At 42.0% G+C, this 14,114-nt stretch overlaps 1 protein-coding gene across 1 annotated transcript; it reads right to left on the reverse strand.

The window, feature by feature from the left end:
- Window positions 1-277: 277 nt before the first annotated feature.
- On the reverse strand, window positions 278-11,113 carry CD59 (CD59 molecule, complement regulatory protein). Its single transcript, XM_006864910.1, has 4 exons — window positions 11,081-11,113; window positions 10,490-10,574; window positions 2,078-2,179; window positions 278-477 (listed from the first exon to the last, which is right to left on the reverse strand). The coding sequence occupies exons 1-4, from the start codon at window positions 11,111-11,113 to the stop codon at window positions 278-280; spliced, it is 420 nt and encodes a 139-aa protein (XP_006864972.1).
- Between the last annotated feature and the right edge of the window lie 3,001 nt (window positions 11,114-14,114).

Genomic DNA, 14,114 nt, shown 5'->3' on the forward strand with positions numbered 1-14,114 from the left:
AAGCAGGTCCTCCAGAGCAGAGAAGGAAACAAGCAGCTCGGCCGCTCCTGTCACAGGTGCGTCATGCTCAAACTGCCTCCCCCAGGGGGCCTCCCTCTAAACAGCACTGCTCTTTAAAGTCTCTCAGGGTCCCCTCTCTTAGCCAAATTGCTCAAGCTAATTGTATTATTCCCCAACAGGCTATACTTGGGAAAACAAAGCCCTTGAAACGCAGCGACAAGGAACTGGGCAATGTATAAGAAAGAAAGAGTTTAGAAGAAGTCCTCCTGGCATGGATTTAGAGACAGAGATTCCAGGCTGCTACCAGCAGTGTGGTCATCAGCAGAACTATTTTTCCTGGGAAGGCTGTACCGGGATGACTATTACACAGGTCTTTCTGGCAGCAGGAGTACTGTAGTTTTGACTCCTCTAAGGTTGTTGAAATATACTGGAAATTGCAATCTGCCATCTTCCAACAATGGTAATACAGTCTTGAAGCTGTGGGGAGACACACAAACAAGGGTTAAAGCAAGTGAGGAAAGTTCAGTACCTGACTTTGAACCCTCAATTCTACTTCTGGGAACTTATCTGGAGGAAGTAGAGACATCTACACAATAATATTGGTTCCAATTAGGTTGCAAAAGGAAATAGCTATTTAATAGAATAAGTAAATGATAATAATATAGCTTTAAAAGCACTCTTTTATGAAACGAAAGTCTCATTACAGCCAGTACAGTCAGTATGCTAGATATGTTGCTTTTGAGGGAAATAAGAGAATAATCTACTAAGATTTTACACATAAATACCCTATGATCCAGCAATCCCACTCAGGAATACTATCTGTAGCAACAAGAAACTGAAAACCAGTCCATTGACTTAAAAAAAAACTATTTCATGAAATGTCATGCATGCTATGTATGGAGTTCTATGCAGATAACAAATGGCAAGTGCCTGCAATAGCTGACATGAAAAGAGTTTTAAAGACTGTGTTTAAGAAATGCAAAATTTAACAGGTAAGTTGGACTTCATTAAAATTTTAAATGTGTACTTGAAAAGACACTACCAAGAAAGTGAAAAACAACCCACAGGATGGGAGAAAATGTTTCTGAATAATATACCGTCACAGACTTCTACCCAAAAAAAGACAAAGAATTCTTAACACTCCATGGCAATGGGATTGGTTTTCTGGTTTTCTTACCATTCAATGATAAAAAGACAAATGCTCCAATTTAAAAATAGGCAAAGGATTTGAATAGACATTTCTCCAAAAAGCATATGTGTGCTAGATACTAAGGTTATAGAGATCTAGAAGGTAAGGTCCTTGTCTTAGAAAGATTTTATCTGCTGTGCCAGAAGGAAAAAATATATAGATGCCCATTCCCTATTTAAAAATTGTAACAAATGTATACAATTCCATTTATAGCCCAGAATAAAACAACTCTAAGTTTATAACTACAAGTATAGTTATCCTTGGGAGCATGATGGCTCTGTAAGATAATCAGTCCGGTGAGGCCACCAGATGCTCCGTGGGAGAAAGAGGAGACTTTCTGCTCCTACAAAGATTTACAGCCTTGGAAACCCTATACAGGATCATTCTGAATCAGAACTGACTCGATGGCATTTAACAACAACATAGCTGTTCCATCCTATCCCTCAGAGAAATGAGTTATTTTACTTTATTTTAATGAAGTAACTGGGGACAGGTGAATAGTCTTCTCTCATAATTGTAATTGTCTGTCTCCGTTTTTCATCTTTGCAACCTTAACACCTAGCTCATACTCTGGCACACAGTGGACTAACAACAGCTTGGGAGGCAACACAGTGTTCCAGGTAAAAGCACAAACTTTGCAGTCAGATGGATTCCCAAATGGTGACTTGGCCACTTGACCTTCACCTGTTGCTTAATCTGAGCCGCATTTCTTCAATTATCAAATGTGAATAAAAGATTATACTGAGAGGGATGTGGGAAGCATTAAAGACAACATGTATGGCAAGTGCTCAGTGCCCAGCACACAACCCGTGCTAATAAACAAGAGCTATTGCTTGTAGATTATAATTTTAATGAGGATTAGGAAAGAGGGGAGGAGGAAGTCCTTACCAGCTTTGACAAAGAGACATGAATCCAAAGGAAACGTACAATTGGTGACCGTGCTGCAGGGGGTACCTACTGCAATACAGCTATAGCACTTCAAGCCATAACCTAGAACCAAGAAGAAAGCTGTCAGGACCTGTTAGAACAACACTGATTTTTCCTCTTGGTAAAGGACAGAGGCTAGCAATCCATAGCCGGCCTCCATTCCCACATAGATTGGCAGTAGACAAAGTTGTCTAAACTCAAATGACAGTTCCAGCAACATTTTCTGGATCTGTCGCTGTGAGTTAGAAGCAACTTGACAGCACTTAACAACAACAATATCTGTGCAAAAAGACATTTTTAAGATGCAAACAAAAGCAAAGGAATTTTCCTTATTTCAAAATCCATCTAACTGTGCAACTGAGGAGTTTCCTCTCAACCTTCAATTTGAAGTTTTTGCTCTGCCGAGTAATGACATACTAAAAGGAAAATATTAAGAGGAGTAACTAACTCCTACAAAAACCCATACTCTAAATGCCTTCGAATCACATGCTCAGGAATTGAACATTAGCCTTTTGCAGTACCTAGCTGTACAATGGAATCGGGGTGTGGTAATGTAGGATAAGCACTGGGCCGCAAGGTCGGTTTGAACCTCAGAGTCGACAATTCAAACTCGTCAGCCGCTCCTCAGAAACTCTATAGAGGGTCGCTATGAACTAGAGACAACTCGACAGTACTGAACAACATTTGTGCAAAAAGACATTTTTAAGGCAAATGTAGTGTAAAATCTTCTTACAGATGAAGATTTGCAATCAATTTGATGCACTAACTATGAACCATAGTTAAGCAAAATCTTATCCCCAAATGAATTCCATTCCCCTATTAGTAGATCTGTATTACAAATAATTGTGGTCAATTATTTAAATCTAAATTTCTTTAATTAAAAGTCTGTGGAACATTATCTTATGAAATTTCTAGAATAGGCAAATGCCTGAAGTTTATTAGTGGTTATCAAAGTGAAAAGGAGAGGGCAAGGTGGAGTCACAGTTCTGGAAACACAGAGTATCTGTTTAAATTCATAAAAAATGTGGCAATGGATACCGGTGACGGTCCTACTTGATTAGTGTAATCAGTGTCCCTGAATTGTGTACATGTAAAAAAGTTCGACTGGCAGATAGATGTGTTATTTATATGTCTACCATAAGGAAAAGAATTTGATTTGTAGAAAATTGTCTTCTCTTTTTTTATTTATATAATAGGTAATTTATATAAGTACCTACATAATAGCATTGATATGGCCTCTTAGACAGTAAAGCTTAAAATATTTACTATGTGGCCCATGGGACACAGAATCGTGACTGAAGGCTGTCCCCTGGTCTTAGGCTGTGTTCTCTAGAGGAGCAAATTCAGTGAAGCACATGTATGTTGTTGTTCAGTGCTTTCCAGTCGGTTCTGACTCATAGTTACCCTGGATAAGGTCTTCAAGAAACAGCTGATGGGTTGAAACCGTCAACCTTGTGGTTAGAAGTGCAGTGTGACACAAATATATATATATATACGCTATTGTTACTAAGTGCTATGGAGTCAATTCTGACTCATAGGGACTCTGTAGGGTTTCCGAGGCTTTCAATCTTCTCAGGAACAGAAAGCCTCCTCTTTCTCCCACAATATACATATATGTATATACAGAGAGAGACTGACAGACCGAGATTTGACAGAGAGAGATTTATGTCAAAGAAATGGCTCACACAGCTGTGGAGGCTGGGAAATCCCAAATTGGTGGGTCCGCCAGCAGGCTAGGGGCTTCTTCTAACTTACTTTGTTGCAGAGACTGCTTAGATAGCAAGCTGCTGCCTCACACGGCTGTGTGGAACTGGTGAATCCCAAAATCTACACGTCAGACAGAAGGCTACTGCTTCATGTTTCAAGAGTCAGAGGTCAGAGATGACAGATCAGATGCAGAATTGAGAGAGGATGAGTTTTGCCAGCATATTCATATAAATTGGATGCAGGGCAGACTCTGAAGAAAACTACTTTCAACTGACTGGTTGTTCATGAAATGGAGGATTATACTGCCAAACCACGAGCATCATGACCTAGGCAAGTTAACATGTAACCTCACCAGTCACACCTGGTATGGGGTTAACCAATGAATCACCAGAAATACACACAGCTAAGGCAAGATGAAGGAGCTCTGGTAGCATACTGGTTACAAGTCGGGTTGATAACCTCAAGGTCAGCCGTTCGAAACTAGCAGTGGTTCTGCAGGAGAAAGATGAGGTTTTCTGCTGCTGCAAAGATTGACAGCCTCGGAAACCCTATACAGGGTCGCTATGAGTTGGAATGGACTCCACAGCACATCACCACCACCACAGAGCAAGATGATGGCATAGTTTAAACCCAGGTGGGTGGAAGAGCCACAGCAAAAACATTGAGGAGAAAAGCTCAACTTGCAGCAGAAGCAAATTGCTTCAAGCTCATTAATTCGGAAAATGGAGGATTTCCAGTTGCACTTCATTCAAGTTTTTAGGATTCATCTTTACTAGCTAGACATCAGCTTTTACTGTTTGTTTTCCTTCAATTTGATAATTGTTATAATTATTGTCGTGGCAGAAAAGAAAAAAAGAGATGAGTCACATTTCACCCTTGTGTGAGGAAACCAACTAAACCAACAGGCATCGAGTTGGTGCCAACTCATTCCGACCCCAGAAAGGGTTTCTGAAGCTGTGGATCTCTACAGGGGCAGAAAGCCTCATCTTCCTCCCACAGAGCAGCTGGTGGACTTGAACTGCCAATCTTGCTTTTAACAATCCAGTCAGCACATATCCTGGAGTGCCACCAGTGCTGCGATGGAGAACAGAGTAGGAAAATGTTAGGGAAAGTAACAGATGGAAAGAAAACTTCCCAATTTACATGGGTACATCCTTTCCTATAATCAGAGAAACCTTTTCCCCACCACATGGCCTCTGCATGTAGCCAGTAATTGTCAGTACCCACCAGCTGCTCCTCGGAAACCCTATACAGGGTCGCTATGGGTCAGAACCAACTCAATGGCACTTCACAATAACAACAATTTGGCACTGTGAAGTCCTGGTATGGTGGTGTTGTATAAAGCACTGGACTACAAGGTTTGTTTGAACTGCAAGTTCAGTGGTACAAACCCACCTGCCACAACAAAGGAGAAAGATGAAGTTTTCTGTTTCTGTAAAGATTTACAGGCTGAGAAACTGCATCCAGCAGGGCTGAGGAACGTCAAGCCCTCTCCACTCTGTTTGCAGATGACAAGATAAATCCTAAAGAAGTCAACTGATTTGCTCAAGGATGTTATTGTTAGGTGCTACTGAGTCAGTGCCAATCCATCTCACTGAGGGTCTTCTTTTTTTTCACTGACTCTGCACTTTAGCAAGCATCATGTCCTTCAGGGACTGGTATCCCTTGATAATGTGTCTGAGGTATGAGAGATGAAGTCTTGCCATCCCAGTTTCTAAGGAGCATTCTGGCTGTTCTTTTCACAGTCCATGGTACTTTCAATATTCTTCTCCAACACCATAACTCAAATGTGTTAATTCTTCTACGGTCTTCCTTGTTCACTATCCAAATTTCACATGCATAAGAAGCTACTGAAAATACCATGGCTTGGATTAGGTGCACCTTAGTCCTCAAACTGACAATTTTGCTCTTGAACTCTTTAAAGAGGTCTTGTGCAGTACCTACTACAATACCTCATTTGATCTCTTTATTGCTGCTTTTATGCCTTTGACAACTTCAATCTTTTCTTCATTTACCATGTTATTTATTGGTTCAGTTGTGAGGATTTTTGTTTTCTTTACATTGAAGTAAATCCATACTGAAGATTGTGGTCTTTGCTCTTTATTAGTTAGTATTTTAAGTCCTCTTGACTTTCAGCAAGCAAGGTTGTATCATCTGCAGATTACAGATTATTAACGAGTCTTCCTCCAATCCTGATGCCATGCTCTTCTTCATATAATTCAGTTTCTCAGATTATGTGCTCAGCATACAGACTGAATAAGTATAGTAAAAGGGTTTAACCCTGGCACACACCTTTCCTGATTTTAAACCACTCACTATCCCTTGTTCTGTTTGAATGACTGTCTCTTGAGCGAAGTTCAGTTTCTTCATAAGTACAATCAAATGCTGTATAATACCCATTTCACAAAGTTACCCATAGTTTGTCATGATCCACACAGCCAAAAACCTTTGCATAGTCAATAAAGTACAGGTAAATAGCTTTCTGGTATTCTCTGCTTTCAGTCAACATCCATCTGACATCAGTCATGATATCACTAGTTCCATTCCCTCGTCTGAATCTGGCTAGAGAACTTTCTGACAGTTCCCTGTCCATGTACTACTGTTCCCATTTTTATATGATCTCTAGTAAAATTTTACTGGCATGTGACATTAATGGTATTGCTCGAAGATTTCCACATTCCGTTGGATTATCTCTCTTTGGAATGGATCAATTGGCCAGATAGCTGTTTTTCAAATTTCTTGACATAGATGAGTGATCACTTCTAGTGCTGCATAAGTTTCGTGAAAGATTCAATTTGTAATCCATCAATTCCTAGGAACTTGTTTTTCACCAATACCTCAGGTGCAGTTTGGACTTCTTCCTTCAGAACCATCAGTTCTTGATCATATGATACCTCTAGAAAAGGTTGAACATTGACAATTTCTTTTTGGTACAGTGATTTTGTGTATTCCTTCCATCTTCTTTTGATGCTTTCTGCATCATTCAACATTTTGCCCATGGAATCTTTCGATATTGTAAGTGGAGCTTGAATTTTTTCTTCTTTTCCGTTTTCAGCTTGAAAATTGCTGAGCATTTTTCTTTTGGTTTTCTAACTCCAGGTCTTTGTACTTTTCGTTATAACAACTGACTATCTTCTTGAACTGCCCTTTGAAATTTTCTATTCAGCTCTTTTACTTCTTCATTTCAGTCTCTTCTGACATCCATTTTGGTATTTCCTGTCTTTTTAATGACCTTTTGCTTTCTTCCAGTATGATGTTCTTGAGGTCATCCCACAACTCTTCGGGTCCTCAGTCATTAGTGTCCAATGCATCAAATATGTTCTTGATCTCTAAATTCAGATGGGATGTGTTCAAGGTCATATTTTGACTTGCATGGACTTGTTTTATTTTTCTTCAGCTTTAGCCTGAACTTGTATATAAGCAACTGGTGGTCTGTCTGTCCCACAGTCTGCCCTGGCCTTGTTTTGGCTGATGATATTGAGCTTTTCCACCATCCATTCTGACAGATGTAGTCAATTTGATTCCTGTGTATTCCATCTGGTGAGGTCCATGTACATAATTACCTTTTATGTTGTTTTTAAAGGCATCTGCAATGAATGAGTCATTGGTTTTCAAAATTCTATCATGTGATCTCCAGCATCATTTCTATCATCAAGACCATATTTTCCAACCTTTCTCCCTTTCTAATTTGTGCATTTCTATCACCAGTAATTATCAGTGCATCCTGATTGTATGTTTGATAAATTGTGCCCAAGGATTTGTTGTTGTTAAGTGCTGGTTGAGTCAGTTCTGACCCATAGTACCTCGTATAGGGTTTCTGAGGAACAGCTGGTGAGCTTGAACCATGAACCAACTTTGCAGTCCAGTGCATTAACCCACAGCACCACACCAGGACTCCATACCCAACTACAAAGCAGCAGAGCTGAAGCCAACTCCCATGCCTAGGACAGGGCACCCTTAGATCCATTGTTAGCATTGGTTATGCCTGTGGGAAATGGAAGTCACAATGAGAAGGGACAAAGATGCAATTTGTCTGTCATTTAGTCCTTGTTCCAGATGCAGAAAAGGAGGTGTTGTTCTTATCTTACTATTTGTGAGGACCATTTGAAAAGGTCCCCCATAGGAGTGACTGTTCTCCTGACCAGAGACAGGAATCATCCATCTCCTTGGCAAACCTTTATAGGCAGGAGTCAAATTCCAGAGTTGGAACTTGGGGAGTACAGAAATATTCATAGCCAATGAGTCTAGTATCTGAGTACCTATATGTAAAATCGAAATCTTAAGGGAATTGCTGTAAGAGGTAGGGTCAATTACGTTCCCCCTCTATCTTGCAAGGGAGAAAAAAAAGATTAAGACATTAATGTGTCCAAAGTCACGTCGCTACTAAGTGATAGAGGACGTCAGTTCTAAAACCCAAGCATAGCTTAACCACGATATCTTTCTATTGTCCTGAGTGAAGTAGAGAAGGAACCAGCACAAACTGTGGGGGAAACCCTAGGTCAAGACAAGGTCAAGGCTGGACAGCTGCTTGCTATTCTAGCTATTGAGCTGGAGAAGAAGGAATCTGACCCCAGCCAACATGACTGGAATGCAGGAGAAGGGTACTCGGCAGGCTTCTCAGAGGCTTAGGGAAGTCGCACAGGAGATCTCTCACTTGTGTGTGTATGCGTCATACCCCAGTCTCAGAGGAAGGGGGCCTAAAGGTACCCTTAGACCTGTCAGAACAGCCGATGGCCCCATAGTCAAGCTTGTTCCATAAACAAATGCAGATTATAATAACAGAAATTACATTGGGTAGAAGTGTGAACTTAAGGTAGTGCCATGTTGTTGCTGATGTTAAGTACTGTCGAGGCTGCTGAGCTTGAACTGCCGACCTAGCAATTCAAACCAACTTTGCAGTCCAGCGCATTAACCCACAGCGCCACAGCAGGACTCCTGGTGGTGTGCCGTGGAGTCTGTTGTGACTCACAGTGACCCTGCATAGGTTTTCCAAGGCTGTAAATCTTTATAGGAACAGAAAGCCTCAACTTTCTCCCGTGGAACAGCTAATAATTTCAAACTGCTGAATCTGAAGTTAGCAGCCCGCCTTGTAACCACTACGCCACCAGAGTTGTTATTGGTAGTGATGGTGGTGTGCCGTGGAGTGGATTTCGACTCATAAGCGACCCTGTATAGGGTTTCCAAGGCTGTAAATATTTACAGGACCAGAAAGTCTCATCTTTCTCCCGTGGAACAGCTGGTAGTTTCGAACTGCTGACCTTGAGGTTAGCAGCCTGATTCATAACCACTATGATACCAGAGCTCCTTGAGCTCCTATTAGGGGTGAGTTAATTAAATGTTTGATCAAATATGGTGGTATTGTTGAGTGCCATCAAGTCAGTTCCAACCCATAGCTACCCTGTACAGGGTTTCTGAGGAGTGGCTGGTGAGCTTGAGCCACTGGCCTGGAGATTCAAACCAACTTTGCAGCCCAGTGCATTAACCCACGGTGCCACACCAGGATTCCTAGGTACTACTGTTGTTGCTGTTGTTATTAAGTGCTGTCGAGTCAGGATCAACTCATTGTGACCCTGTATAGGGTTTCTGAGGAACAGCTGGTGAGCTTAAACCCCCAACCTTGCAGTTCAAAGTGACCTTGCAACCAAACACATTATCCCACAGCGCCATCCGAGGACTCCTAGATACTATAGTTGTTGCTGTTGTTAAGTGCCATCGAGTCGATTTCAACCCATAGGGATCCTGTCTAGGGTTTCCGAGGAGCAGCTGGTGAGCTTGAACCGCCGACCTACAGTTCAAACAGCTTTGCAGTCTGGCGCATTAACCCACAGTGCCACACCAGGGCTCCTTACTATTGTTGTTGTTGTTAAGTGCCTTCAAGTAGCGACCCTGTATAGGGTTTCCAAGGAGCAGCTGGTGAGCTTGAACCGCCGACCAGTCTGGCGCATTAATCCATAGCGCCACACCAGGACTCCTTACTATTAGGAACCTTAAAATTCTTTCAGCCACTACCCATTACCCAATTCGAAAACCACATGCACATTTCAGGTATTGGTGCAGCACCACACTCTTCAGGCACCAAATTATGTCTTAGTTATCTAGGGCCGTTATAACAGAAATATAATAAGTGGAGAGCTTTAACCACTAGAACTCATTTTCTCACAGTTTAGGAGGCTAGAAGTGTGAATTCAGGGTGTCAGCTGTAGGGAAAGCCTTTTCCTGTCAACTCAGGGAAGATCCTTGCCTCCTCAGTTTGTCTCCGGTTCCTCGAAGATTGCAAAGTGGTTTTGCATCAATCTTTCCCCATTTCTACTCAGTCATTTGCTTGTTCAATCCCCTATGTCAAGAGATTGATTAAAGATGTACCCTATGCTAACTGTGCTTTACTAAAAGAACAAAGACAATCCATTCCCAAATGGGATTATCACCACAGGCAGAAAGATCAGAATATAGAAAACATACTTTGGGGTACACAATTTAATTTATAACAACCTCAGACCTATAACACTGGAAGGCAAAAGAATCAAAACCACATGTGAAATCTGACCTAGGCTGAAACTGAAGCCAGTGGCATCAGCTCAGTATTCCTGAGTCCTAAGAAAAAGGATGCTAATGGCCAAGGCAAGCTCGATGATCCCGATTCATGTTCCAGGACTCCAGACAACTCACCTGAATGGCAGAGGACAGCAAGGATGAGCAGGGGCTTGAGCAGGGCAAGTCCTCCTGTGCTTCCCATTGTGACCGTGCACAGAACCTAGAAGGAAGAAACATGAGGGGTGTATGAGTCACCAAATGACTACTAGATATTTCAGAAACCCAGAACTGAGAGACTTCAGAAAATGGGATGTGGGAGGAACGATAGGATGTGCATAGGAAATCTCCCAGTGCTCACTACAGTAGTTCCTGATCTGCTAGGCCTACCCCAGGCTGCTGGCTGAGCCGAAGCTCAGTAAGGGCCCTTCTCCAGACCACATCATGATTGTGAGATGGATACACCTCCTTGTTCGTTTTGGAGAAATAGAGAGTTTACCTCTCTGGGGTAACCATGCGAGCTAGTCCTTTACATTAATGTCTATGTGTGAGGTTAATAGCTTCAGGTAAGAAATGGAGATGGATGAAAAACCTCAAACTCTTCTTTCACCAGATATGGAGGCCCAGGCAGGGGGAGGACTTTAACTTGCCTAAGTTCAAACCTTAATAGCCGATCAAAGAAGTCTCTCAGCCCCACTCCTACTTCCCTGCTCTTTGCAAGGCACATACTTCCTTAAACCCATCCTGGTATAAGGAGGCCATAACTACTTTAAGCTCAACATTCGATGCCTCTGATCGCTATGGGCCAGACCTTCAGACCAGCAGATACACTGGGTCCTCAGTGGGGTGAATCACCCACACTCCTCTAAGTTAAGAATGCTGAGTGCCTTGAGACATCGACTCATCATCTTTCGCATCTTTGAGGGTCCTCTACTGCTCAGGGATTGGCTCATCACAGCCAGAAGATTAAGAAATGGAAGGCACAGAGTTAGGCACTGTCGAGAGACAAAACATTGCCTGAGTCATGCCCAGTAAGAGGACCAGGACACTTTCTGATGTATGGGGAACCAAGGACTGAAACTGGCCCTGCCTTTCTTTTCGAGTAGCCACAACTTTCATCTGGCTTCTTCAAAGCTTGCAGCAACTACTACCCACCTTGATGGTCCTCACAGGCCTAGCTGCCCACAGCAACTCTACCCCAGGGAAGGATCTGAGACTGCCTACAGGGCAGTAGTTATGAGTTCAAGCCTGAAGTGGCAAAGACCTAGACAGAGGTCAGTCTCAACATTCTCATCTATAGTAAGGGACACGTACATAGATGCTTCCCAGCACTGTGAGAATTAAGTGAGATAAAAAACAAGCAGAACATATAATATGTGCTTGGCAGTCATGGGTAAGTAGTGGGTAGGTGTTTCCTCCTCCAACCTCACGTCTGAAACTACCACCACACACACACACACACACGCACACACACTTTCTGACCTAAATCAGAAAGGCATGCCGACATCAGAAAGGCATGCTTAGTTCTTCCGGCCTGAGTATTTGAGTCTCCAGGGATCGTCCCTGTTATTTTCTGACCTTGAGAGATGGAGACATTTAGATCTTTTACACAATAGATTGGGAAGTGGCTTTTCTGACCTTGAGAGATGGAGACATTTAGGTCTTTTACACAATAGATTGGGAAGTGGCTTTTCTGACCTTGAAAGATGGAGACATTTAGGTCTTTTACACAATAGATTGGGAAGTGGCCCACGCCAGTCTCGCTGGCATCCTGGCTATCCTGCAATGCCCTCTGCTTGGAGTCAGATGAGGGAAGTAGAACAACCCTCTGATCTAGGCCTCCCTGGACCCAGTACACACTCAGAGGTTTCTGGGTAGAAAGGACGATTCAGAGACTCAAGATAGACAGGACTCAGGTACGTGAACAACTATTTCCCACTTGTCACAAGTGAGCAAGGAGAGGAAGCTACTGAGCCAAGAGGTTAACCAAACAGGGACACAAGGAGTTTCAGACTTCTATTAGAAGTTAAAAATTGCTGTTGCTTCACAAGCAACAAATCTGGCTTGTGCTCAGAGTTAGGTGCCAGAAAGAACTCAGGCGTGCATGGACTTTGAGCAGAGATGTTTCTGACATAAACAACAGCAAACAGGGTCTCTGACAGAAAACAACTTGTGATGAAGCACATTATAAAGAACTGACCTGCTAAGAAAGGCTAATTTCTTGGAAGCCTATTTAAGTTCTGGCTCTGTTACTTATTTGCTGTGAATGACTCAACTTTTGAGCCATCAATCCTCATCTAGTAACTATGGGCATAATGACTTTTACTGTATAGCACAATATCTGGTCATAGAAGGTATTCTTGACAAAATTACTATTGGTATTATTGAGAATTCATGAAGTTATGTGGAAGAAGAAATTAGTCAGGCTGAGGAGACGAGGTAAGCTGGAGTACTGGGGTGGGGTACACTGGCAGAGGGTCGCATTAGATGAGGAAACTAGATCAATGTCTGGAATGGATGAGTAGAGTGTCTCAAGTCCAAGGAAGTCCTCAATTTTCTAGGTTGAAATGGGGAGTCAACACTTACTTAGCTTCAACTCCACATGACGGTTGGTAGTTGCTTCAATAACATGGCTGAAGGAAAGCAAAACTGACAGAAGGAAGAAGTAGCCAGTGTGTGATGCCAAGATTGAGCTGCTGATATGAAGGGAGGGACAGGCCCTCTTTCAAGATAAAAAGCAAAACGGGTAAAGTTGATTCTCATCTCTGCTGATACCCAACAAACAAGGACACAAACCCATATAGGCCTATCAGTAGGGCCACATCCTCTTATGTCATTGTCTTGCTTATTCTGTTATAAGATGAAACTCTACATACTAATTGAGTGAAGATAATAAGACCAGAACTTTGTTAGCCACCATCAAAATGTGCATTCCTATGAGCAAAACATTATGAAGTATGGGGAAGGAGGGCAGAAAGAGAAATAACTGATTGTTTTAAAACTATTATAAATGCCCCAAAATATTAACAGTATTTAGTATAACATGATGCATGGGGATTATGTATGACTTCTTAATTTTCTTCTTATCCTTTACTTTTTGCCTTCCTTTCCTTAGATATTCGATAATAAACTGAGCACGACTTATATAATTAAAAATATCAACAAAATCCATACATTGTTCCTTATTAGTATCTCTAGATCATTGAATCTTTTAGTAAATCTACTTCAGAATGAAAAAAAATAAAACATCCAACTCATAGTTTGAAGCTCTTCCTAGATTTTTATGTAAAAAAACTGATGCTCATTAATGAAGTGTTGATATGGTTATTGTTGTTGTTGTTGTTCTTATGTGCCATCGAGTCAGTACTGACCCATAGCAACCTTATGTACAGCAGAACACTGCCCGATCCTGAGCCAACCTCATTACTGTTGCCACGCTTGAGTCCATTGATTCCGCCACTTGGCCAATCCATCTTGCTGGGGGTCTTCCCTCTTTTTCTCTGACCCTGCACCTTACCAAACAGGATATCCTTCTCCAGTGACTGGCCCCTCCTGACAATATGTCCTAAGTATGAGAGATGAAGTTTGACCATCTTGGCCTCTAAGGAGCACTCTGGCTTCACTGCTCCCAAAATGGATCTATTGGTTCTTTTGGCAGCCCATGGCACTTTCAATATTCTCCTCCAACACCATAACTCAAATGTATCAATTCTTCTAAGGTCTTCCTTATTCGCTGTCCAGCTTTTACATGTATATGAGGTTA

This window comes from Chrysochloris asiatica, unplaced genomic scaffold (assembly GCF_000296735.1).
Source record: "Chrysochloris asiatica unplaced genomic scaffold, ChrAsi1.0 scaffold00072, whole genome shotgun sequence".
In the NCBI taxonomy this organism is placed as follows: domain Eukaryota; kingdom Metazoa; phylum Chordata; class Mammalia; order Afrosoricida; family Chrysochloridae; genus Chrysochloris; species Chrysochloris asiatica.